Source organism: Tilletiaria anomala, assembly GCF_000711695.1.
Source record: "Tilletiaria anomala UBC 951 chromosome Unknown K437scaffold_106, whole genome shotgun sequence".
Lineage (NCBI taxonomy): Eukaryota > Fungi > Basidiomycota > Exobasidiomycetes > Georgefischeriales > Tilletiariaceae > Tilletiaria > Tilletiaria anomala.
Window position 1 is genome coordinate 39,305 of NW_013546916.1, and position 25,544 is coordinate 64,848.

The 25,544-nt window shown below is 54.7% G+C and overlaps 8 protein-coding genes across 8 annotated transcripts; 4 read left to right on the forward strand and 4 right to left on the reverse strand.

The window, feature by feature from the left end:
* Positions 1-70: 70 nt before the first annotated feature.
* Positions 71-5,481, reverse strand: K437DRAFT_276055 (uncharacterized protein). Its single transcript, XM_013385543.1, has 2 exons — positions 3,588-5,481; positions 71-3,517 (listed from the first exon to the last, which is right to left on the reverse strand). Exons 1-2 carry the CDS (start codon positions 5,272-5,274, stop codon positions 285-287), a joined length of 4,920 nt encoding a protein of 1,639 aa, XP_013240997.1. The 5' UTR covers positions 5,275-5,481; the 3' UTR covers positions 71-284.
* A 335-nt stretch (positions 5,482-5,816) lies between these two features.
* Positions 5,817-7,667, forward strand: K437DRAFT_264594 (uncharacterized protein; the record flags this gene model as incomplete). Its single annotated transcript, XM_013385544.1, has 3 exons — positions 5,817-6,052; positions 6,123-7,254; positions 7,320-7,667. The coding sequence occupies 3 exons, from the start codon at positions 5,817-5,819 to the stop codon at positions 7,665-7,667; spliced, it is 1,716 nt and encodes a 571-aa protein (XP_013240998.1).
* A 16-nt stretch (positions 7,668-7,683) lies between these two features.
* On the reverse strand, positions 7,684-7,943 carry K437DRAFT_259117 (uncharacterized protein). The gene has a single exon (XM_013385545.1). The coding sequence runs from the start codon at positions 7,908-7,910 to the stop codon at positions 7,743-7,745; it is 168 nt and encodes a 55-aa protein (XP_013240999.1). The 5' UTR covers positions 7,911-7,943; the 3' UTR covers positions 7,684-7,742.
* Positions 7,944-10,120: 2,177 nt separating this feature from the next.
* Positions 10,121-11,294, reverse strand: K437DRAFT_264595 (uncharacterized protein; the record flags this gene model as incomplete). The annotated part of the gene is made up of 2 exons (XM_013385546.1): positions 10,121-10,720; positions 10,788-11,294. 2 exons carry the CDS (start codon positions 11,292-11,294, stop codon positions 10,121-10,123), a joined length of 1,107 nt encoding a protein of 368 aa, XP_013241000.1.
* A 341-nt stretch (positions 11,295-11,635) lies between these two features.
* Positions 11,636-17,866, forward strand: K437DRAFT_250816 (uncharacterized protein). The gene is made up of 5 exons (XM_013385547.1): positions 11,636-11,938; positions 12,010-17,132; positions 17,191-17,317; positions 17,389-17,588; positions 17,645-17,866. The coding sequence occupies exons 1-5, from the start codon at positions 11,743-11,745 to the stop codon at positions 17,738-17,740; spliced, it is 5,742 nt and encodes a 1,913-aa protein (XP_013241001.1). The 5' UTR covers positions 11,636-11,742; the 3' UTR covers positions 17,741-17,866.
* On the reverse strand, positions 17,737-21,153 carry K437DRAFT_276059 (P-loop containing nucleoside triphosphate hydrolase protein). Its single transcript, XM_013385548.1, has 4 exons — positions 18,909-21,153; positions 18,404-18,836; positions 17,949-18,344; positions 17,737-17,880 (listed from the first exon to the last, which is right to left on the reverse strand). Exons 1-4 carry the CDS (start codon positions 20,892-20,894, stop codon positions 17,783-17,785), a joined length of 2,913 nt encoding a protein of 970 aa, XP_013241002.1. The 5' UTR covers positions 20,895-21,153; the 3' UTR covers positions 17,737-17,782.
* Positions 21,154-21,302: 149 nt separating this feature from the next.
* K437DRAFT_276060 (putative asparagine synthase) lies at positions 21,303-23,660 on the forward strand. The gene is made up of 3 exons (XM_013385549.1): positions 21,303-21,455; positions 21,555-23,430; positions 23,511-23,660. Exons 1-3 carry the CDS (start codon positions 21,453-21,455, stop codon positions 23,597-23,599), a joined length of 1,968 nt encoding a protein of 655 aa, XP_013241003.1. The 5' UTR covers positions 21,303-21,452; the 3' UTR covers positions 23,600-23,660.
* Positions 23,661-25,001: 1,341 nt separating this feature from the next.
* K437DRAFT_270335 (uncharacterized protein) lies at positions 25,002-25,428 on the forward strand (the record flags this gene model as incomplete). Its single annotated transcript, XM_013385550.1, has 2 exons — positions 25,002-25,101; positions 25,191-25,428. Coding segments are annotated over 2 exons (338 nt in total), but the record flags the coding sequence as incomplete, so codon positions are not given.
* Between the last annotated feature and the right edge of the window lie 116 nt (positions 25,429-25,544).

Below are 25,544 nucleotides of genomic sequence, written 5' to 3' on the forward strand. Positions count from 1 at the left end.
GATCTTTTTTACTCAATTTCGCCTGAGTGCCTAATTTTTTTTCATTGGAGGGTGTTTAATTTCCATTTATATCGCCGGTTGTCACGTCAACGGTTATCCTTTTTGAACAGGCTGGCACCAATCGACTGTAAATTGGTTGAGAACACGGCTCTCACTGCAGGACGCTTGGTTCCATGGAGATGGCACGTGTCATGCACAAGGCTTGGTATGAACTTTCCACGCAACAGAATGTCTCACTAACCAGGCGCAGGGAACCAGTCTTGTTGTGTCATTGGACATGTTCTTTAACACACGATGTCCTCCAACAGCGCACTCTCGTACGCTGAAGGAAAGTGCTCCGCAAACATCTTGGGATGCAAGTCTGGCATGCTGAAGAATGCAAGAGGACTTGTGATCGAGTAAATATCTTTACCGCTGATCCAGATACTCTTGCCAGCAGGGACAAGTACGCCACCGCTGGCAGCTTCGCTCTTTATCGTCGCGCTGTCCAATGCTTGCCTCCGCGCCGCAAGCTGGTGCAGGGGTGCAGATGCCCGTTGTTGCGGGCCAATCCAAGGTGACGGTGGGACCGTAGACTGCTTGGAAGCGACAGTTGCCGCACGCTGCTTCACCGCAGCGTACAGATCGGCCTCTACATCACATCGAAGCCTCCACATTTGCCGTTCAATGCGCTCTTTCCGGTCGAGCATAACAGCATCTGGCTCCTTTGTCCGCTGAATTGCTTTCCAGTCCCACCAACTCTTTGTCACATGCACACGTGCGTCGTCACTGCCTTCCGTAGCTAATTCGTGCCTCCGACGTAGCCGACAAAGCGCGCCCAAGACGCGCCGAAGCTCGCGTGCTTGCCCGTGACCGCAGCGAGGGATGATGTCTGCGCCAAGGACAACGGAAAGGACAAGCGGAATGCGCCCCATCGCCGCCCTTTCTGATAAGGATGCACTCGCAGTCGCCGGATGGGCGAATGTGATGGCTCGAATTTTGCGTCCAACAGGAAGACCGCAGTCTGGCTTAATCACCCAGCGCCCACCGTTGTGTGCCTCGTTGTCTCTGACCGTGTATTGACCAATCAAGAGGGCTACTGCACTGGCAATTGCACCGCCCAGGGAGTGTCCGGTCAAAACGAGGCCATATTCGTTCTCCTCTGCTAACGCTTGATTCAGGGTGCTGAGTAGCTTCGAGTCCTTTCTGACAAGCCGTTGCGCCGCTCGCCAAACACCAGCGTGGCACTTCATCTCGTGTGGAGCGTTCTTGTCCTGCAAGGGCGGCAGCTCGACGTCCTCCAACTGTATATCGAGGTCGACAATGATGTCTTGGAAACTTTGGGTGCCGCGAATTGCAACGATTACCACCTTGCGTATCTGGTCCTTGATGACGTAAAATGTCGGACTGTACGCTGCTTCGCTGTCCAGCGTCTGAATGTCAGCGTGCAAGACATCGTCTGGATTGAGGCGGGAGAGGTAGGCAAAGGTCTGCCGCGAGAAGCGCTCGCCAGATGGGGTAAACGTCTCTGGCAAGTCGACGATGTGGACGTGAAGGCCATACGCAGAAATTGCCATTGTCGATGCCCATTTAACACTTTTTATGATGTCGCAGGGGCCATCTTCCCAGAGCCCGCGGTCCCGTGAGAGCCTGCAGTCCCGTGGGTTGCTTCGACGCGTTTCAGGGAAGTAGCCGAAGTTCTCCCGTGAAGTCGTCCGACGGGGACGGACTCTGGGAGTCTTGGTGAATTGGAGAATATCGTCATCCTGATTTGTGACGATCATTTCCTCTTCGCTCCCCTCGTCATCGGACGAGTCCGCTTCTGCCACCCCATGCTCTCGTCGCCAGCCATCCAGCTTTTCCAGACCGGCTCCCTCTCGGTGGTACCGCTCACGGGTCACGTCGTGGATGCAGTAGAGCTCGAAGAGGGAGCGCAAGACCTGCCACTGTGTGAGCCCGCGCCGCTGGCGCCGACCGATTTTGGATAGCCAAGTCCTGGCAGCCGCGTGAACAGGTTCTACTAACATCTCATGATCTTCCAGTACCACCAACGACCATTCTCGCACGATAAGGTGATAAGCCTCAATGATGCAGCGGCTCAGCACTGTGCGCCCCGTCAAGTTGAGTGCCGTCCAGTGCAAGAACCAAAGCGCGAGACACGCTTGTTCCCAGATCTGCATGGCAAGATCGATGAAATGTGCCGTGATGAAGACGACGAAGCCGAAAGCGTAGCCGATGATGCCAAGAATTATACCAACCTGCGCTGTGGCAGGCGGAGTATGCTGAGGATGTAGCGCTCGAGCTGCAAATGAGGTCCAGGTCCCAAGGCCAAGGTCGCCAATGAAGAACCAGAGCAAGAACGAGCGCCCATATCCCGGTGGCCGTGCTACGATTTCGGATGCATCTTCGCTCATGTGTGAATTCATTCGGCAATTGGGATTCTTCCGATGCGTAATACTGACCACACGGCGCGAATCTGGCATGCGCTCATGTTGGATTGAGGTGTAGGATGGAGTCGCGTCGGCCAGTAGGGCAGTCGGAGTCATGCGTGCGTTGTGCTGCTTCTTTCGTTTGGAGGGAGTTGGAGAGTGATCCTCGACGACTTCTAGCGCGGTAGGCACCAAGCGAGGGCTCCAAGGAGACGCGAACCTGGAACTCGTCATGGCCAGGTGCAGTTGGAGCTTGGGGTATCCTTTAAGGGGCGATAGCGCGTCCCGTACCCATGGGGACGGAGGAAGGCTCAGATGCGTAGGGCCAAGTTGCGGTGTAGGAGGCATCGTGCCCGGCCGACTGAATGCGTTCAACTGTGACTTGGGTGGAAGATCGTCTTGCAACAGGAAAGGCGAAAAGGGAGAACCGGGGCTGGAGAGCTGCACGGGGATGAGCTTGGGTGCTTTGGGGATATCCCGCGCAGAACGCGTCGAGCGCGTTGATTCTCGACTCGTGGCGCGGACAATGGGCGACTGCGGACAAGGCAGTGGGTTGCGGAGGGCATCGATAAATTCGTGTTGCAAGTCGACGCTACTGGACTGCCTTCGCCGTTCCATGTTGCTCATGCGGCCAGCTTCCAAGGGCTGCTGCTCGTATACTATGTCCAAAGGCATCTCCGGGATTGTGAGAGAGGCTTTGCGACTCATCCCAGCTGATCCCCCTCGCTCTCGTAACACTGGTGACGATCGAGTGGCGAAGATGTCATCTTCTAAGATCGAGCCCGGCGCGTTCTGCATCGGTGTTGTGGCAAAAGGAGCGGCCACAAGACTTGTTGGAGCTCCATTTGCGAGGTCCTCGTCCGCAAAATCCGCAGGTTCCAGCTTCTCTGGGTAGGTATGTCGTCGACGAAACATGAATGGACTGTGCGGCCGACCGGTGGCTCTGGCGGCCTGCTTTGCGGCCTTGTCGGCCGCGTGGGCGGCTCTCACAAAGTTCGTCAGCGCTGTCAGCATGCCGACCTTGTGCGCGGGGCGATTTCGCGCGCGTAGACGATCTAACTGCTTGCGCTTGGCATCAAGCTCCCGCGCACGATGTATACCCAAAATACCTGCCAGGCAATTTCGATCAACTTGCTTGCTACGAGAGTCGGGTACGCATGGGCGTTACAGTAAACTCACCTTCAAACGCTCTCGGATCATTAGAGGCGTCGTCCAACAGCGGGGGTGGCAAGAGCAGAGCACCTTCTTCGTATCCATCACCTGGCCTCGCACGCCAAGCATATCCACCGAGCCACGCACCGGGCATCCCGACTGGACTCGGCGGTGCATCGGGTAGCGGATTACTCTCTGACGCCGGAAACGCTGACCCGGGCCCGAATACCCTCGGAGCCTTGCTACCAGGGGATGTAGCTCGCAGATTCAGCGTCTCACCCGGCGATCGACGCAACCCATGCGCCGGAAAAGCGGTTGCCGGAGGGGTTGACCCGACATCGAGAGAGAATGGATCAGCATCGCCTCTGAAGAGGTAAGATTTCGGACCTGACAGGTCGGTTTGAGGTTCGCCAGGCTGTTTTGACGGAGACCGACTCATCTGGAAGCTTGGCAAGCTCCTTTTAGTCCCGACGCGAACGAATGCGTTGCCTTCTTCGTCCTTTTCTTCACATTCTCGCTGGGGATCCGCAAATGGCATGAGGCTCTCTCTCAAGGTGTTGGTAAACCATCTGCGTTCCTTGCGAGAAGCGATTGTTTTGTCACCACCTGCCGCATTTGCGTCTGTGGCACTACCTTGCTTTCCGGGCATGTTGAGCTTGGGTCTGAAAGCTTTTGCTCCACGAGCATGCAGCCAAGTGAGCTGCTCGCCCCAATTTCCTGCAAATTTTTCCGTTGGCCAATACCCTTCTTCGTCTGACTTCGCGCCTCCAGTGATCAGCGCTTTCGCAGCGCTATATATGATAGAAATGAGCCCGTTCGGAGGAGGGGCACTGATTGCATCGTCGTCGCCGAATGCACTGCTGGGTCTCCGAGCGCTGCTCAGGGAAGAGACTCTGCCGGATGCATCTGTGCCGAGCAGCAAGGCTGAAAAGGCTTCAAGAGCACTGCCGTTGCTCACAGGCTTTTGACAGGCCGTTGGACCACGTCTAGATGGATTTTGCTTCAAGAAGAGTGGTGGTGGCGGCGGGGCACCCGAGCCCTCTGACAAGTCTTCATTTGACGAATCAGCAGAGGCAAAAATGACATTGTGAGGCCCTTCCTGCTCGGACTCCGCTGCGCATTTCCGCCTATCCTGATTCATTTGAAAGGGTTCTATTGAACCCCTCGTCGTCGGGGTTACCGATGGGTCGTCCCCATGGCCATGAAGAGGGTACAACGCACCAGTTCTCGACAATATGGCGGATGTCGTGATGAACCTGACGCCTCCTGCAGGGATCGTTCCGCTTCCCAATGACGAATGAGTAGAGTGATGGCGATCTATAGACGGATCTCTTTTGATCGCACGCACAGGAGCAAATGCAGGTGGTGAGAGTCCTTGGCTCGGGGGAGAGATAGAAAAGGGAATGTTGGTCGATGACTTTTTGGTCAACGCTGATGCCTGGGGCATCGTGATCAGCAGGCTTGTCGAATCTTTCGCCCTAGATTGATTCTGGGGGCTACCAGCGTCATTCTCCTTGACGGAGAGTTCGAGATGATCCTCGCTTGGCTCGGGTAGAGCTGTAAGTGTTAAAGGTGTGATCGCCTCATCAAGGAGCGGCACATCAAGCTTGTCGCTGCTAAGATTTTGGGACCACTGTGTTTGATGAGAGGGATGTGACGTCGGCGGTAGAGACAAGGGTGAGAGTGCCAAGTCCAATTCCGAGATTGACGACATTCTGACCGCTGTTGATCACGCGGGGCGAATGACCACTACGGCTGCGAGCAAGCCATCCGCCACAGCCATCACTTCCCGTCCACCCGTTTAGCTCCCTTTCGGCCCACCACAATTTCTTAACATCGCATGAGAGCGACCTTCATGAGCTCATCACAGCGAATCCGTTGCGTTGTCCGGTATAGCACTGCAAAATCGCCTCTAAAGTCCTATCTAGTCTTGAACAAAGTCTGTGCAAGTAGCTTAGCCAACACACGAGTTGTTATCCTCTGTATTATGTCATTTTACCCGAGTGAATCTGAGTGACGATCGGTGTCACGGACTTCCGGCCCGGCAATGGCGGAACCCACACAGTCCTCAGCATCAGCGTTAAAGGGAATCTATCGAATGCTTCGAGATTTTGGAGATGCTCTTCATATGATGGCATCGAATTGACATGCGCCAGGGCTATAGTTTTACAGTCTGGCGGTTTGGATGGTTTTCGCGGGCAGAAGATGCAGTATGCACATCGCGGATAAGCGGCTCACTTCGTCTACCCCGCGAAGATGAACACCAGTGGCGGATTTTTCATGGACAGCCCGTGGGCGAGTGGCAGCGGCCGCGCTAGCTCGTCATCGTGGCTGCCTTCCGACCGGACCAGCACGTCTGCACGGAGAGGCAATGCACCTGCTGTACAGGCTGAGGCTGTTGCACCCTTGAAACTTTCTGCGAAGCAAGAGATTAGGCTGATGATTTACCTTGATGACAAGTTTAACGAAATCGCCCGTGGCCATGCAAAGAGGTGAGTGGTGAGGGGGGTTAAGCGTCGGTTCGAGCCAGCTGTAATCATCACCCCGCTCATCCTGCCCCAGATATGAGTCAACGAGTCCGCTGCAAACGTTGCCGGCCTATATCGACGCAGTCGAATCATTGTTAAGTGTCATCATCAAGATTCCACCCTACGGGAACGCAGCGTCTTTGCTAGTTTCCTATCTGCTACGCGCAAGTTCTGATATCACGGACGCGATTCCCAACTACAAAGTTACTAGCCAAGTGCCGGCCGGAGAGGAGGCATCACGCTTCCGGAAGGCTCAAGGAGAGCTTGCTCGGGCACTCACCACGCTGGAGACGTTGGACCGTGTGTGGAACGCGATCCTCTGTGGCGAGCAAATCGTGTGGGACAACACGTCCCGCAACGCTAAGGAGAGCGTCGATCACGCTGTCTTTAAGAGGCGGAATGGGATTTATGATGATGATGCAGCTGTGCCAACTGATTCAGAAGCAGAAAGATACGACGAAGACGACACGGAGCATCGCACGGCTGCACGCTACCTAAACAGCTCCCCTCACAAAACCTCAACTGCTGCTTCAGGGATGGCGCTGCGGGATAGCGTGCCGATTCTGGGATCAAAGGGCATTCGGACTGTCGCACAGACAGACCGTGTCAGGATAAGAAACATTATCGTGATGGGGAAAGACACGCTGTTTAGTTGGATGAGGGAAGCTCTTGATGCGCCAGTGCCCCCGCGAGTAGTAGATGAGGTAACGGGCGGTCGTTTCGAAGGCACAGAGGAGCAATCAAAGGAAGAGAATAATGATGCTGGGGACGAAGGGGGCGAAATCAAGGCTGGAGCATCCCACACAGGTCGAAACCCTGCTTCATGTGGCTCGATATTAGAAGAGCTGCTTGTCGATCAGGGCAACCTCAATTCCGATTTTACATCCCGGCACGAGGACCCTGACGTTAAGGGTGCGGACGGAGCCGAGATGAAGAAGTACCAAGAAGCACTTGCGCAAGAGGAACAAGAGGAGAACGGAGAAATGGCAGAAGTGGTGCTCCCGGAGCAGGCAGATGAAAATGATGCGGCGCAGGCACTCGAAGACGAGCAGGCAACGGGGACCTTGAGTGCTGGCGATTATCGTGGAACTGAGGAAGACGAAGGGTTGGAAGAGGGCGGCAATGTAGAGGAAAGAGTTCACTTCAAAGAACTTTTCGACAGGAAGGTGAGTTCGTCGCAGCTTGCACAGGCTGCAGCCGCGAGTCTCATGCAATGTCTCCGCTTCCGTAGCTCGATCCAGATGCGTCGGAGGACGAGGAAGCCGACGACTTCCCGCAGACAGTAAAGCCAGCACTGTTGCACAAAAGCAGCAAAAGGGAGCACTCGCCTGGAGATGAGGTGTCGACCAAGAAACAGCGAACAAAATCGCAAGAAGATGATGTAGAAGAGACACCGTCACCTCCCCTGCCCAAACCTCATCATCAGCAACACCATAGAGCAGCGATGCCAGAGTGGGACCTCGCTTTTGCAAGACTTTTTCATCGTACACTGCAGACCATCAGCGATATTGCAGAAGAGCTCGGCAAAGAGGAAGGGCCGGAGAAGCGAACGCGCAAGGAGGCAGGCGGCCGGGCATAAATAGGCTGCCATTACTATCGTTACTGCATGCATGCGCTTCCTCAGCAGCGCTTCCACACGAGAGATCGTGTATGGTTATTTTGATTGGCGCCAGTCAAGACGCCAGTTATAACGGTGGCTTAAACCAAATGTTGGGCTCAGGCCCAAGTTCGTGACAGGCCCATCAAATCCGGTAACATATCGCGCATGGTAGTCACGGGCCGCCGAAAGCATGATGGAGAACGAAAGCGCCTCATCAGACATCGGTCCCACAGTGGTGAAGTTGCTTCAGACCCGAGGAAAGGCAAGACCGACCCCGTCAATTTCAGCTCACAGCCTGACATGCGCAGTTTATAATCAAGTCACACTTACAGAGCATTGACGGTCGTGATGGCATTGTAAATGTGGCCATTCTCCGATCATGTGTCCCGGGATACACTGGAAGACGCGCTCTGCCAGTGATATAAGGAATTAGTCCTTCTGCGCCATGCTAGCTAGACGGAATGTCGACCCTGTGCCATGTAATAACTGAATCGCAGTTAGCGGTCATTTGTCGCTTCGGCGTTCATCAAGCACACTGACAAGCAAGAAGCCTGGAACTCGGTCGCTGACGAACGTCTTGGTTCGGTTCATGTAATTGTGCCATAGGCCGGTGGTCCGATCTGCCAACTTGCCGGCAGATTCGAACAGCTGATGCGTCCAAAGGAACAAGTCATTTCTCTAGTTCGCCATATCTTCCGCATGGCGACTATGCATGATGCCGACCAAGGCGTGTAGCATGCCTGCTGCCGCCCAGCCGTTACCCAACAACCAGATGCTTCCAACTTGACCGAAGATATTTATTAAATCAGGTGAAGTTCAATACTGCCTGCAAAGAAGGCATCAAGATGTCACCCACCATGCCCCCTTGTCAAAATCATATATCGCGCCATGTGCCCGTCCGATTGGAGCAGCACTTTTCGATAAAGGCACTTTTGGTCGTAGGCGAACTGTAAAAGGGTCCGGTTATGGTATACCAGACCGTAAGTCCCAAGCTGGAGGCCATGTCGAAAGGAATCACTCCATGTCTGCAGGTCGGCATTACGCCGGCCGATTGCACCGTTGGACGCATGTGCCGTCTTGTTCAGGATGAAGTCAAGCTCCTTTGTAGCGCCATCCATATAGCACCCTCCTTTATTGACGCCTCCAACAACCTCCCATGTTGGAAGGCCACGAGAAGGCCCCAGGAGCGCAATTGGAAGAATCGAAGTAAGCATCAGTGGAACGTTGCTGTTCTGCGGTGGTATACGCGCAAAGTCTTCCGTAGGAGCCTTGCATGGATACCCCGTGGCAGGCTATAACTTCAACGAAAGCCCGCAGGGGGGATTCCATCGCTTTTTGGCGGATTTGAACGTTTTGACTGGCTTTGACGGCTACAGACGGGCGCGATTGGCGCGTTCGAGAAACATGACCATTCTAAGCCCCCTTCGAGCTATCGAAGAGGTATACGAGCGATAGCATCAGTCAATGGGTTGCACTCATAGAACAATTCACTTTGAGTCGTACTTTCAGGATGGCACTCATGGCGGTGCCCTACACCCAACTCAGGCGCCGAACGGTCGTGAGGCCTAGGTACATGGCATTGAAGAGCGTCTGATTTACCCCGAATGGGCTAGGCAGGGTGCCATCAATCACGGTGCTTTCCTCAAATCGAATGACATGCTGCTGCTGAGTAGTGCTGGCCCATGCCGGATTGGCGTAGAGGCGATAGCGCCAAGCACCAAGGGAGTTAGAGCCGTTATCATCTTAGCCTTGTATTCGTTACTAGCGATGAGGGACTGAACTCACTAAATTGGGCTTCAGGTGAAAGATCGTTCTCAGGAGGCGGAGGCAAGACTAAAAATGGCCGCTCTGCGGTGAATCAATTGGACCATAAGATATATTTTGAGTCAGCGAACGATTCGAGGCTGTGTAATTTGTATCCCATGTCGATGCGACGGCTAAGTGTAACAGGTATGTGCCGCTCTCAGAAGACGATGATGGGCCATGATAGCGTGACTGCGAGTAGCATGACAATCGAAAGAGCACCACTGAGGAAACAGTACGCCCCGCGGCCTGCCTCAGTTTAACAATCCGAAGACTAAATAGGGTCATACTGATCATTGTTATGTGCTTTCACCCCTTCGTACATCAGAAACCCGAGCAAGACGAATGTGAAGATCTGACAGGATCTACCTTGCGAAGTGCAAAATTCAGGCACGTTCGTCAGCATCGGGTCTGCTGCAAAAACGGCCCCACAAGAGCTGCACCCCTCTAGGTCTTGGATGCCGACAATAGGCCTAGTCTCACTGAGTCATTCAAAATCACATGATCTCCATTGGCCTGATATTGCAATGCGGAGCGTTAGCAACTCGGTTGAAAGAAACACTATTAATATCGCAGGCAATGTTCACGGTTGACGCAAATGGATGTTTCAATGCGAAAGGTGGACAAGCTCATCTCCGCTTGTTCTTGCCATTGTTCTTGCCTTTATTCTGCACCCTGGCGATATCTTGCTTGCTGAGACGCAGAGCACCGTCACGAAATGTCCCAACACCCATGCTGAGACCTCTGAGACGATCCTTCTTCAGGTCTTTTCCCTTGCTCATTGATGCCTCTCCACGCTTCAGCTCCGGTCGGTAGATGCCTAGCTCCTTTTCCCGCTCAACTTCCTTCTTTTCCCGCTCTTTGCGCGCATTTTCGAGCCCTCTTTGCATGTTCGTCGGCATCCTTCCATTCTGCGTCTTCTTGAAAGCCATCTCCCCCCAGCCGCGACCGACAGCTCCGCCACCGCGCTTGGACTCCGGCGTGCTCAGCTCCATGATACGTGCGATCGTCGCGGCAGAGGACAGGTCGCGCTTGCGGCCGTCATCGCCTGATGATGATCCAGGTGCAAAAATGGTCGTGGCTAGAAGCTGCGAGAGTAGACGATCATTTGATGCGTTTTTCTTTTCGTCTTCTACTTCCGGGTCAGACTCTCCCTCGCCTGCTTTCCGCTTGCCCTTGCGATCCGCTGCCGATTCTGCAGTCTGAGTTATACGTGAAACTTTTGAAGACTGTGGGACCAAAAGGTGAATGTTAGTATCTAGGCGCAAGGCAAATTTCCAGGTACATCGAACGCACCATGAAGTCTTTGCGGTTCACAGGCTCTTGGGTGAATTGTGACGAGCTGGAGGCTCCGTCGAAAACGACGACGTCTGGAGCCGACTTTTTTTTCGCAGGTGCCTTTGCAGGTATATGTCCAGGACGACTGCCCTTATGACGGAGAAACCCCTCCAGTTCGTCTTCAACCCTGCGATGAGAGCTGGACGAGGGCTCAAGCCCTGTTTTTATTTCGGTAGGGCTTCGTGTTGCTTTTGTATGTGGTTTGTACGGCTTCCCCCGATCAGGCAGGTCGAAATTCGCCATGAAATTTTGACCAAGCGCCTCCAGTTGAGCAAGCGCCTGTGACCGTTCGTCCCTTTCTTCTGACTGGACATGGGCTCTAGCTTCTGCGGCTACAAATTGTAATTCAGGTTCTGCTGCAACATGTGACGACTTGCGAGCCACAGCAGACGAATCAGTGAGCCTCGCTCGCTTTTGGGCCCTTTGCCTCTCGCTCGCTGGTACGGCTGAAGTATCCTTGGACATGATGAAGGAATGAGTCAAACTTTGCGCCTGCAGTCCGCTCGCTGGCCAAGCGTGGAGAGGGCTGCGAACAATGAACCGCCGTCTGTATATTGAAATGAAGCAAAGGTCATGACCAAAAAAAGTGATGATTGTTCAAGGTCCGTAGAACCTCGATCACAAGTGGGCGGAACGCGTTATCCATTAGTCAAGTGCCCTCGGCCCTCTGCCTCTGGCAAGGTGAGAAGTGCCGCTCCGCCTCTCTCAACTTTTGGCTCACAGCTGATGCCAGGCTGCAGGCATCCCCTCTCGCGAAAAATCGATACTGTTGTCAGAAGATGCTTCCTCTCCAAATGGCACGGCTGCTCGGTGGCTAGGAGAATCACGGCAAGGAATACAGGCACATCAGTAGCCAGAAGTCGTCAGGTCTCGCACGCCTCTCTCAAGGTCGAGGAGCGTGACACTCGCAAAGATGGCGGCCATCTTCATCCCGCAGCGCTTCGAGAGGCTGCACCAGCTCATCTGTGACGCGCTCGGGGATGGGACGTCGGCAGAGCTGACGGCATCCAGCTCATGGCTTGTTACTCTAGACACAGCGAGGGAGGATATAGCAATTTTGGGCAGGGCCAAACCGCCGAGCGAAGCAGAGCGAAAGGAGATCGAAGGAGGTGAGTCAATTCATATGCTTTTCTTGCTGACATGTTAGTCGGCTGTTATGCTGATATTCGCGTATAAACAGGGTCGATCACTATCGATGGAACTACAGCCAACCTCCAGCAGGAATTTTCCCAGCAGACGTTGCATCTCTCACAATATCTCAGCCTTTCCGAGCGTTATGCGGCATCGCTGCTGCAAGTAGGTCTTGCCGGAAGGGCGCGATGGGCACGACCGCCAACCGAAGTCGCGGTCCTTCTCTACTATCGGGAGCGCCTGGCACTATTGGCCTGCTTGAAGGATCTACTCACGGCTCTTATAAACGCTCGCAATGGAGAAGCATACGGTGCACTCGACTCGATCCCGCAGGTTGAAAGCTTCTTGCGAAAGCTGACCGAGACAAAGGACCTCCCTCAGGCTGTAGGCCAAAAGGCCAGCTTCACCAAGCGCATTCTGGACGAGATTGAATTCACCACACAAGAAGTCTCTAAGTTGGAGAAGCGGATACACACGGGAGGTGCACAAGCACTCGCGCACCTGTTCAGCGACGATATTTTCTCTGAAAGCATTCAACTGCTGAAAGAGCAGGCAAGGGAGCTCGGTCACGTCCTTTACCTACTTGGAGTCGCCGGCATTCTACGGGCCGAGGGTGTGCTTGTCATCGCGAAATGGCTTGAGGCCGTTCCGCGGGAGGCATTCGGCACGAATTCAATTTATGTCCTCACTGCTCTTCTCGGAGCTCTGGACGCGTCCAGTTCGCTGCTGGACGACTCTTCATTTGTCAAGAGCATGACAGCACTGGCCGAGAGCGCAAGCTGGAAGACGCCCGCAATCCGCTGTGCAATGGCCTTGCAATGGGCTTTGCAGATGATTGGCCTGCTCAAGCGGAGCACAGGGTCCAGCGCAGAGTTGAGGAATCAAGAGGAGAAGGTCCAAGACCTCATCACTGGCGCGATCCGCGGTGGCGCCTTTGCGTTCTTTAATTTGAACGTGCTCGCTTTCCGACACGAGCAAGAAGAGGACCACATGTGGTTCAGCGAAGAAGAAGAAAATGGAGAGAGAGCCGCAGGCCAACCTGCAGACATCGACGCGACATTCCAAGAATACATTCTCCATCAGATCCAGCGACTCATGCAAGGCGTCAGCAGCGTGATGCTTCCGATTTTGCGCAAAGTGCAACGTGCAGAGGAGGACGCAGCATTTGCGTCTTCAAGAGGGCGCACTGATGTTCAAGAGCCACGGCACGACATTCAGCAGCTCTTCGACTTGATCGCCACACTCTGCCGAGGGAGGCCGAACGCTGGCCTTGATTTTTGGACTGGTCCAGACGGACGGGCGACACGCTTCCTTTTATGGGCTATCGAGTCGCGAGAAGCAGGGCATCAGCTCTCTCTGCTCGATATGCTTGCCGCCATGAGCGCAGGTGCCGAGAGCTCGCTACAGGCACATATGTTGCTCTCGAATCACGAGAGTGTCAGCGATCGGTTCGTTTCGTGGGATCACCTCTTCGACTGGGTCCAATACTACATTGATCTGTTCGCTAAGAGTCCTTCCTCGCAAGAAATGCCCCCTGAAGAGGCCAAGTTGCTCATCGCGTTCATGCGTCTGCTCCGTGGTGTCGCGTACTACAGCCAGGCAGCACGGGCATCGCTTTACGAGACGAATGAGTACCAAGTCATTACGCGCCTCTTCAACCTTTCGCTCTGCCACATCCACGTCGAGCTCAAGGCCGCGTTGCTCGATGCACTCGCTGCTTTTGCCCGAGAGGACAGCCCACATGCAGAGCGCATTGGTAACGACATTTGGAACCGAATGACTAAGGCAGATATTCTCGGCTCGGCTCGCTCTTCGCGCCCAGCCTTCGGAACGAGACCTGCTGGTGGCGGCACGGGTGCGATTCACACGCTCGAGCACGTCGAAGCTCCCCAGCACAACTACGCTGGGACATGCAGCCTGGTCAACTTCCTCAGCGTAATCCTTCCGCAAAGAGCAGCTCTGACAGACGACTATGTGCAATTTGTCACACAGTCCGTCTTTTTGCAAGCCTCTTCGCGCGAGTATGATCATCGCTCGGATCGATGGAAGGTGACATCTGCGTGTCTTGCATTCCTCTACCGCTGTCTGGATCGCTTCAAGGTGGAGGAGTTGCTCACGGGGACAGGCTCCTCGCCGGAGGCGCTTGCTGCGCAGCCTGGCTTCCTCGTGGCCAGGCATTTCCTCACGGGCTCGCCAGTCGAAAAGGAGCTGTTTGCCATCATTGGCATCGGCTTTGATACCTCCAATCGCGCTGCCACACCTTTGATGACCAAGGCTATTGAGCTTGCGTTGCGCTGCGTGCAGAGACTCTTCGATATTCAGGATATATTTTTGCAAGTGTTGCTGCCTGCGCTTACAGAGTCGTCGCAGGACCAGGCGCGCATCGGAGCCCCTACGCGGTACTCAACGCTCGACCAGCATCTGCTGCATCAACACCAGACTGCGGTGGACATCGCTCTCTACATCAACAGCACAGCTGCATCTGTTGCGATGCTCTCAATCAAAGTTCTCGGTCAGATTGCATCGTCGCCTGCCTTCTCCGCGATTGACCGCTTCAGCGTGGCCAACGGCCGGAAGAAGATGAATCGGCTTGTCGGTCTACTGGAGATGATGGATGAGACCGTTCGCATTCGTTCGGGCTACATTGAGCGTCTCGGCAACCCAGAGACTAGCCTGGCAGTAGACGAAAGCGGAGACGATTTCGACGGCGGATCCTGTTCAATACGCGTCGCGATCCTGGACCTTCTCCTCGAGCACGTTTCTGGCAATGCTCCAAATATCTCACACCTCCTTCTGGGCTACGACGTCTCTGCCGACACCCAAGTCATCTCCGATCCAGACTCAGCCGCTACTTCTCCCGGCGCCTTGCACACCATTTTGGCCCTCCTCAGCTCAGAAGATCAGAGCCTGCAGAGCATGCTATCGCAGTTCCCTACCTTGACGGAAAGGTGCTTCCAGCTGCTTCTCAAGCTTTGCAGTGAGCCGTTTTCGAGTGCAGCCACTCTGCGGTACCTTCGGACTCGCGAGGACTTCATTCAGTCTCGCTTGCCGCTAATTCCATTCGCGCCCATCGCTCGTCGGGACAGTGACGGCACGGCAGTCTTCGCGAATGGCCTAGCCTTGTCGACCTCCGCCGGAGCAGCAGTCTCGAATCTGCGCCTAAAAGCGGACTTGCTTGGCATGATCGCACTTGAGATTCATGCGCTCACCAGCGAGGACATGCTGAATGCAACTACACCGATCCTGAGCCTCTTGCTAGATGCGGAAGATGGCGTCGGTATTCGACTCCTTGAGCTGCTTTCCAGCTTCGACTTTGACTGGAACGATAATGGGGATAATGTTGAAGAAGAGCTCAGTCTGCTGGCTGACCTCAACATCAATTTGATCAAGCTACGGGGTGCCGAAGCTGTGGAGCAGGAATTTGACTTAGAAGCAGCTGCCACGCTGCTTTCGAACGCACGGGCGGAATTACAACGCACCGGCACCCTGCGTGAAGCATCACAAGCTTCTCGCTTTGAACATGAGGCGGTGGTTATTATGAGATACCTGGCCGCACGGAATGCGCACCGGTCGATCGCACATGCTCGAAGAGATGCGCTTCGCGCGTGGAAGCACACATTGGACATGATCTTATCGAGGTGCAGCATGCTGCTGCGGAGCGAAGACCGCCTCGTCGTTATTTTTGACTGCCTCGCCGCCATCTTGCCCCGCATCACTAGTCGCAGCGACCCCGCCACGATCGATTTACTGTCCGGCTCTGTGCTCGCACTGATCGCGACGCTCAGAGTCGGGACCGAAGACCAAAAGGATGCTCTGCCTGCGGATCGACTACTGGCAACTCTTCGTTCTCTCATTTCCGCCACTTTGCAGCCGGGAACGTCCACTATTGCCCGCGGAAGTCTGTATTCGGGCCTCATCAACTTCTTGCAACTCGCAAGCAGCAGCACGAGCAGGACTGATTCATATGACGCTGCAGAAGACGTCTCTATCAGCGGTGCTTCCGTCGCCTTTTCGGCAATTTCAGCGAGCTCATCGATGGTCTTGCGCGTCAAAGGGCTGCTGGCTGAAAAAGCAGAAAAGCTTGTCATTCTTGTCGCTCGTGATGCGCTTGACGCCAGCGACGTCTGGAAGACGGTTGCATACACCTTGCTCGACAAGCTCAATTGTCTCGAAAGCAGTCGAAGCCGACCATCGCGTATTTTGGCGGTCTTGTCTGGACAAGGCTACCTCAAGACGATGGCCTCATCCCTGCGAGAAATGGACCTTCCTCTTCAAGACACGCTGCGACCGGACCCCCCAACGCTGACTCCGACCTATGTTTATGAGGCCATGATGGCCTTCGCTGTCCGCCTAGCATCTTCAAGAGCAGGCGCTGAGGCGCTACTGGAGGCTCGCATGCTTGATGCGCTTGCGCAGTCCGACTTCTTGTCGGCTTCACCGGACCAAGATCAGGGCTTCATTGAAGCGGACACTTTTTTACCGGCTGTCCGAGAGCGGCAAGCTGCGTTGATGGCTCCTGCACTTGAGCTTTGCTTCGCTGTCTACTCTAGCACGGCAAGTGCGAGACAATCGGTACTCGCTCTCCTGAATGCCCACCACGATACCCTCGTCAATGTTCTCAAGGCTGTGTTGCGCGACATTGTGACCATTGGCCAGATCAATCTTGCTCAACTTCTTGTCACGCTGCTCGGGTTGCGGATGGCGAACAACGAAGTACCAACAGCGGCAGAAACAAGCTCTTTCCACAGCCATGTGCTGGGAGTTGCTGCAGCGTTCCTCATGATCGACACTTGGCGTGCTCGGGTGGTTCCCAGCAATGATGCTGAGAGGGAAGAGAGCTCTCGCCTAAACGTCCGGGAAAGTCTCACAGCTTTTGATGTCAAAGCCATCGCACAAGTCGAGCGTTTGCAGATATCGCTTCTCGCCTACCTCGAGACCGCGAGTCAAGGCCCACGAATGCGTCCTGTGCTTACTGCAGCGGTATCACCTCAACATGGCCTTTCCCACCCCCAAGCATTCGTCCAGAGAACCTTGGCGGCTCCGAGCATGTGCACCGCAATAACTTCTTTAGAGGAGGAGGTGGAGAAAATGTCCACAAGACTTCCTCGACTCGAAGCCGTTCTGTTTGCCCTCAAGTCACCCAACACCGTCAGCATTGATGATTGGGAGGATGTAAGTTTCCTTTTGCTATCTCTACGGTGCCTGATCTAACATTTTTGCCCCAACAAAGCTGTTGCGCGATGAGGCCGAAGTTAGCGAGCAGTTCATCGCAGATGCTGCTCGCCAGCCCAGTCTTGCGGTCTCATTTTTAAAGCTCCGGTTAGGCGCACGTCGTGCATCGATTGCACAAAGCCTAGGTGCGTTTCCTGTCCAGTCATTTCACTGCCACATGAGCAGATCACTCACTGCCGTCATTTACGCTTCATAGATGTGATCGAGCTGCTCATGGTGCTCCTCTGTCGGCACTTCGACTACTATACATCGATGCCGCACTCGCAACTAGCTGATGACAACCTTGGGCCTCGTAGGACCCGAATGGACGCTCAAAGTAACGACCGAGCGCTCCTTCTGCAAGTCGGGACGGAGAAATTCGCAGGACTTGGTGATCGCCTCGTGGAGCTGACTCTCGTAAGTCGGTCGGCTCAAAAGGGTCTTTGAACTATGGCTGATAGCGTGCATTACAGGGTGAAGCACAGCTACCCGACGCTCAAGAACGTCTGGCGTTTGTAGAAATGGCGATGAGGCGAATTCAGTCGCTGCTCGCTGAGAGGTCAGTGTGAGGATAGCTTTTACGATGTCATTTGCATATGTACATATCAAAATCAACCCTTGCGCTTTTGGGGCTTGCTCGCCTGCGGGCCATTACCCTTCAGCGCATCGTGCAAAGCAACTTTTTTGACGCCGAGCATATTGTCCACATCTAGCAGGCGAGCAGGACGACTGTCTTAGCGCTCAGACCGGAGAATGCAAATTGGGAGCGATACTCACGAGCATCTTCTAATAGATTCTTCACGAACTCATCGTCTGCACCGCCTGACGTGATGTACTTCCGACTAACACCGCGGACGCTGAGTGGCTGGTGAAGCAGCCCGTCAAGGTCCCTCTTGAGCGCGCCAGCTTTGCCTTTGTTTTGCTTTTTCTTCCTCTTGCCGCCTTCTTCCTCGACGTCTGAGCCAAGGATACCATCCACGTCACTTAGATCGTCGCTGTCTATGTCAAGACCAGCTTCATCGGCGAGGCTCTTGAGCCAAGCGCTGTCGTGCGACGCCTTGGATTGCTTGTGCTCGATGCTGTCGATTTGCACCGCTAACGCGAGCCTTTCCCGCAGTTGGTCGAGCAGTGAGTACTCCACCGGCAGTGAATTGAGTGAATTCAGATCGTCGCCTGTGGAGAATACGCCGTCAGTGCTATCCAATGCTGCATGAACATAGAAGGGAGCTCACTTCGCTTGAGCGTCATCATGACCTGCTTCATGAGCTTCTTCTCCGCGGGGTCCACCATAGCAAGACTAACACCAGCCCTGCCTGCTCTTCCCGTGCGACCGCTGCGATGAACGTAGGTATCCGCACTTCTTGGGATCTGATAGTGCACGACGTGGTCTACGGCCGGAATGTCCAGACCACGAGCTGCAATGTCTGTTGCGAGCAGCACCGCTGAGCCTTTGCCAGCACCAGAGTTGGAAGAGGAGAGATTGGCGGAGCGGAAGTTGTCCAGATTGCGCAGACGTTGACGCTGCTGGAGGTTTGAATGCAGAGGGAAAGATTGCACTCGCAGGTGCGTCAGAATAGGCTGGATCCGTCGAATGCTGTCGATCGAATTGACGAAGATGAGGGTTCGCCCGGGGTAGCGAAGAAGAAAGTAGTAGAGGTACAGGTCCTGGATGACGGGTCAGTTGTTACGACGTCAGCGTCAATACTTTACTACGATACACCAAGACGAGCGTCTCACCTTCTCCTTACTCAGACACTCGATCTTGCACTCTTTGACCGTCTCTGCGACTCGCGACTTGGTGCTCAAGTCCGCGACGTAGGGGTCCTCGTCGCGAAAGTCGATTTTGCTCATGAGCTCATCGAGCGTGTTCGTGCCAAGTGCCCTCTTGAGCGCCTTGCGGTTTCCGCGTTTCAGATTTACTTGCAGCATCGACGAAAAAGTGGCCGAGAAGATATACGTCTGCAGGTCTGCATTCGCGCCGTCGCTCGGCTCAGCAGTTCCTGTGTCAGCGACTACAGGAACAGCGCCATCGCCCGCACAACGGCGACGCAAGATGCGCAGAATCTGCTCCATCTCGACGAAATGCCCTGCCTCCATCATGCGGTCGGCTTCATCAAGGACGAGAGCTCGACTGGTGAGCTTGACGCGTTCAGCGAGCTCATCATTCGATTCCAGCGTCTCCCATAGTCGACCTGGCGTGGCGACGATGATGTCTGCTCCGCCTTTAAAGGAAAGCTGGCGAGCTTGCTTCTGCGCGGACATGCCGCCTACAACAGTGGCGAGGGTCGCAAAGGGCGGCGAAGTGGTCTGCGCACTTGCATTGGCGCCCGGATTGCTTGCAGCAAAGATCAGGCTGGAAATTGATTTTGACACTTGCAGAGCCAATTCACGCGTGGGCGTCAAGATGAGCGCAGCTAGAGGCTTGATTTCTCCTGGTGACCCCTCTTGCGTCGCAACTTCTCCAGTTTCTCTGCGCTCCGCCAGCAGGCGATGCAGGATAGGCAGCGCATAGGCTAGCGTCTTACCGCTACCCGTTTGCGCGACACCAACAATGTCGCGCCATGTGCTGGCATGGGCTTGCGAGAGGTCACTCGGACTTTCTTCATTCTTTTTGTCGTCAACTCGAGGCGCCATGGCAATGCTGATCGTGTTCGTCTGGATGGGTGTGGGCTTCTTGAAACCCAGCGCAGCAAGACCCGCTTTGAGCTTGGGGTGCAAGGGAATGTCCTTCCAACCGGGTAGATTGACAAAGTCCCTGGGAATGGCATTTGGGACTGACTCGTCCAGAGCAGCCCATTGCACATTCACAAGATCTTCCTCTACCTGCACATCTCCTCCAGAAGCCGACTTTTTGGAGACGTATATATTTGCTTGCTCGCTTGCTTTGGACGCTGACTTTGCATCACCATCCGCAGGCGCTGGTGGCGTCGTCGACCGGACCGTGTTTGCAGAAGATTGCTGATCTGCATTTTCGAAATCCGCGAATGGAATATCTTCATCGTTCGGAGCCACCATTCCAACGTCAGGACTCGCAATTGAGACCTCGTCGTATGTTTCGTGTTGCGACTCTGCCTGGGTGTTGGCGTTGCCCCTGCCGTTGGATTTGGCCTTGACCTTGCTGTGTTCCGATACACTCCCAGCCTTGGATGGCTCATCTGTCGGTGAGGCTGCTGCCAGATCTCTAGTAGCTACGAAAGCGATTTTCTTTCCACCAGGTCCGTCCTCAAATCTCAACTCTACGCCATCAATCTCCTCCAAACCGAGCCAGACCTCCGTCCCACCCCCCCAGGGATCTTTGCCCATTTTCGGCTTCCTGCTCTTCTTAGGTACTGACGTATAGCCTGCACCACTCTGATCAGGATTTTCTCTTGACCCTAAGCTGCTGCCCTCGCCATTTGCAGAGGCGTATAGTGTTTCCCAGAAGCCAGCGTCAGTCGAGCCTCCGGCATCAGCGGCCACGTTTGGTAGCGAGGCACGCTTCCATGGGAGCGCCGCTTGGGGGATAACTTTTCGAGCAGCGTCCCCTGTTGTGGGACCGACCTTCTCCAGCTCCTTTGCGTTCGCGCCATCTGCCGCTCGTTTGCTCTTGGCATTGGCCTTGGTCTTATTGAGCTTTTTCTTGATACCGGAACCCTCGCAAGCAGAGGAGTTGCTGCCGCCACTGCTGGCAAGCTTTTGTCGCTTCGCCGGCCGCTCGAGACCGTGATCCTTTCCCTTTCCCATGGTGTTTGATCCACTCGCGGCAGGGTGTCAAGGCTGAGAGTCTTCTTTGGAATAGCACTTGAGTCGAACCAGTAGACGTGCGTCGTCGAAGTCGAGACCCATGTTAGACCTGTTGAAATGACTGTGTCGAAGGAGCGAGATTTTTAATGGTGCCGAAATTCATATTCCGCTTTCCGAAGGTCTGCCCAAAGCCTGGCAGCTGGCTGGAGAAAGTACCGCGTCGCGCCGTCGCTTTGTGAAAGTACGCGGAGCGTCCGACCTTTCTCTCCACAGTGCGCTTTTGCCTCACTTTCTGCCAAACAATCCACTGGCATTTTTGGCTGGCGGAAAAAGAGTGACTCGTCCACGGCGGCATTCCATTAATTCGCGGCTGCCAACGTGTTCTCTCTACCAACCTATCTCCGGGAGATAAGACCACCTCAGTCTCCCTCACCCCACACATGCTCTTTGGCCTCTACCTCCAAAGCCATCGTCTGCCTGGTGTAGCCATCGCGCATCCCATTACCGTATAACAGTCAAGAAAGCATCATTTGCCCCAGCTCACACCGACCAGTTACGATGGTGAGTGACCTTCTCACTTGCAGGAAATCTTCCGAGCCGGCGCCAGGTCGCGTGCGTGCAAGAATGTACAGACCCTCACCACTCTTCCCTCCCTGACAGTGCGGTATCCTTGGCTGTGTGAATCACCCCGATGCGCCGGCATACCGGTCCAAAATGCTTCAACTTTCTCGGTCCATCCGTCACCGCGGCCCAGACTGGTCGGGCTGCCTTGTTGCGACCGAGGAGGGAGCTTCGCCCAAAGGGTCCATCCTGTGCCACGAGCGTCTTGCCATTGTCGGCGTAGACACGGGTGCTCAGCCGCTGGTATCGAACGATGGAAAAGTCATCCTTGCTGTCAATGGTGAGATCTATAACCATCGCACCCTGCGGAAAAGTCTCAAAAACAAGAGCCCACAATTCAAGACGCATTCGGATTGCGAAGTCATCCTCCACCTCTACGAAGAGTACGGGCGCACGGCCGACTTTGTCACCAAGCTCGACGGCATGTTCTCTTTCCTGCTCGTTGACACATCGGTCAGCCCGCATCGCGTAATTTCTGCCAGGGACCCAATCGGCGTCACGACCCTATACCAAGGCTGGTCCTACAAGTACCCCGGTGCGGTCTACTTTTCCTCTGAGCTCAAGGCCATTCACGAAGAGTGCGACCGCGTCCGCTCCTTCCCACCTGGGCATTACTGGGACAGTGCCAGGCCGGAAGGTGAAGAGACCGTGCGGTACTACAACCCAAAGTGGATCAACGACGATGACAATGGCGCCAGCGTCCCTACGACGTCTGCGGATCTCACAGCGATTCGCTTGGCCCTCGAAAAGGCGGTTCGCAAACGTCTCATGTCCGAGGTGCCATATGGCGTGCTGCTCTCAGGTGGTCTTGACAGCAGCTTGATTGCTAGCATCGCTGCCAGGGAGACGGAGGTTCTGGCGGAAAAGCAGCACAGGGCGTACGAGGCGAGGATGGCAGCGAAAAGCCAGGCGCAGTCCAGAGCTGACATACCGCCTGTGGGCAACAGCGCAGCCAACCGCACAGATGTTGATCCCACGAAAGCGCTTGCGCCCGCTGGAGCGGACGGACGAATGGCTGTCGGCCTTGACGAGGATGCAGAGGCAGAGGCAGACAGTCTCGCAGCGTGGCCCCGTTTGCACTCCTTTTCCATCGGCCTTCCTGGCTCGCCCGATCTCTTGGCTGCTCGTCAAGCCGCCGCGTACCTCGGAACGGTCCATCACGAGTACACGTTCACAGTCCAAGAGGGCCTCGATGCGATACCGGACGTGATCTACCACCTTGAGACGTACGACGTGACGACTGTCCGCGCCTCAACGCCCATGTACTTGCTTTCGCGCAAGATCAAGGCCATGGGCGTCAAGATGGTTCTGTCTGGTGAAGGATCGGACGAGATCTTTGGTGGCTACCTCTACTTCCATGCTGCGCCGGATGCCAAATCGTTCCACCAGGAGTGCGTCCGACGCGTCAAGAACCTACACACGGCCGACTGCTTGCGCGCCAATAAGAGCACCATGGCGTGGGGTCTCGAGGCGCGTGTTCCCTTCCTCGACAAGGAGTTCCTGGACGTCGCCCTGCTCACGCGTGCGGATGACAAGCAGTTCAGCAAGGGCAGCCTGCAGGAACACGATGTGGACGGCAAGCCAAGGATGGAGAAGTATATACTGCGCAAGGCGTTCGATGTCGATGCGATGGAGCCCGTTGTCAATCCCAAGACCGGGGAAAAGTGCAAGCCAAAGGCGTACCTGCCGGACAGCATCCTCTGGCGTCAGAAGGAGCAATTCAGCGATGGCGTTGGCTACAGCTGGATCGATGGCATGAAGGAGTACTCGGAGAAAGCCATCAGCGACCAGAAATTCGCGGAGAGGGCAAAGAGGTACCCCGCCGACACGCCTGATACCAAGGAGGCATACTGGATCAGGGAGGTTTTCGAGAGCTACTTCCCCAGTGAAAGTGCGGCTAGAACGTCTGTTCGATGTGAGTGTTTCCTTTTGATGTTTGTTGCAAGCAAGGGGTTTTGAACTGGCTTTTTCTCACGCTGCATTTTCTCCTGCCAGGGGTCCCTCGAGGAGATTGGGGCTGCTCATCTGACCCTTCTGGCCGCTCAGTCGCCATTCACGATGCGGCATACAGGGGTGAGGCCTGAGTGCGAGCCTGCTCAGCACAGACACTGTACCACAATTCAATGAATCATTTTGGAAACCTTGAAATGGATAGATTGGACGATTGCATACGTCTGGCATCTGTCACATTTTCGCTGTACATTGATAGTTGCTAGTAGGACCTTCCGTTTTTGTCCGACGTGCGTTGATTTACGCTTGTCAATCGAATAGTGCCGTATGCCGTATGAAAGTGTCAACCAATAAAGGTTTGCACAATTTGATGCAGCTTTTCGACTGCACATTCATTGCACGCAGGTATGACACGAATTGACTCCACTGCCATCTCGGTTAAACCAGCCCCTTCAGCACATCCGCACCAGAATCTAGTGTTCAATTGCTGTCAATTACGCACGAAGCATGCTTGAGGCTGGGCCGTCAGCGCATAGGCTAGCCGTGATTGCAACCCAGCTATTTGCACCACATTGCCCTGACCAAACCCCGCCTCACATAGACCTTTCCTACAATTGGCATCAAGATGCCAAGTTCCTTCGAATGGCTTATCTCCTGTCTTTGCCAATGGAGGCACCCTGCAACCCTGCAGGAACATCTTTGACTGCACTCAAGGTCCATTGGTCCCGCCCCCCCTCCTTCCCCCCAACAGTGACGCGTCTTGCAAAGTCGCGGAAACGGCGACCATCAATTGTTCACCTCCAAGCAAAGGCAAGCTCGGACCAGCTGATCTTCGACATTCTGCAGAGAGTTCGCCAGCAGATCCTCAAGCTTGTGTCTTTGCATATCTAATGATCGCTCACCGTCGCCCTAGCCAATTGATGACAAACACTGTCGAATGGTGATCCAGCAAATCCAGCAAATGCACCACCGACCTTCGATTGACGACTCCAGGACTTCGTCGCAAAAGTTTGTTGATGCGCCTGCCGTGGTACAAACATCCCGAGTCCCTTGAACGGGGCACGCCTCTATTGCCCTTGTAATACGCCCATCGTTTGCCCAGGTTGCTCAACACTTCCCCCCATTGAGCCCGTGAATATGGCTGTGACAGGTTAGAGTCCAATCGACTCATCCACAACAAGTTGTTCCCACTTGGCTCGACTTGTTACCCAAGAGCTGATGAATCAGTCGGACCAGGAAACTGCATGCCGCTCACCACTGTACAGCTCGGTGTCAATGGCACTGTTGACGATTATCTACATCACGGTTACAGCAGACCTGCTTGTGCACCGGATGATGCTATGCCTTTCCTCCTCACCTACGTGTGACACGTGAACAGTATATATATTGGACCCAGAAGAAGGTTGAGCGTTCCCCTCCTCGTCTTTTCTCCACAAGCACTACAAGCACTAGCCAGCAACCAGCTACAAGACAGCAGCAATACTTGCCTCTCCAAATATCCCACACCAGCCCTATACCGAAGACCAGTACTTCATCATGAAGCTCACCGGCAACTTTGCAGTTCTGTTCTCGGCCAGCACGGTCCTCCTCAATGGCGTCTCTCCTGTTCGTAGTACTCCTAGCCATGCTCTCGCCGGTGAATGCAATATGGCAGTGTGGCATGAAGCTTCACCGCCGCCAACAGCTGACCAATTTCTCTTCTCTGCCATCATCTTGCTCCGCCAGACGTGAAACAGCAGGACTTGCTTGCTCGCGATTCCGCCTTCCACGGCGCCGGTCACACCAACTGGAAGCGTTCTCCTGCTCCTCTACCTGGTTACGACAACAAGAATGGGTATTGCAAGAACGAAGAGGAGTATGGCAAGAGGGACGGCAAGGAGTACTGCAACAAGGACGGGAGGGAGTACGGCAACAAGGTCGGAAATAAGGACGGGAAGGAGGACGGAAAAAAGTACAGGAGGGAGTACGGCAACAAGGACGGGAGGGAGGACGGCAACAAGGACGGGAGGGAGGACGGCAACAAGAACGGGAAGGAGGACGGCAACAAGAACGGGAGGGAGGACGGCAACAAGAACGGGA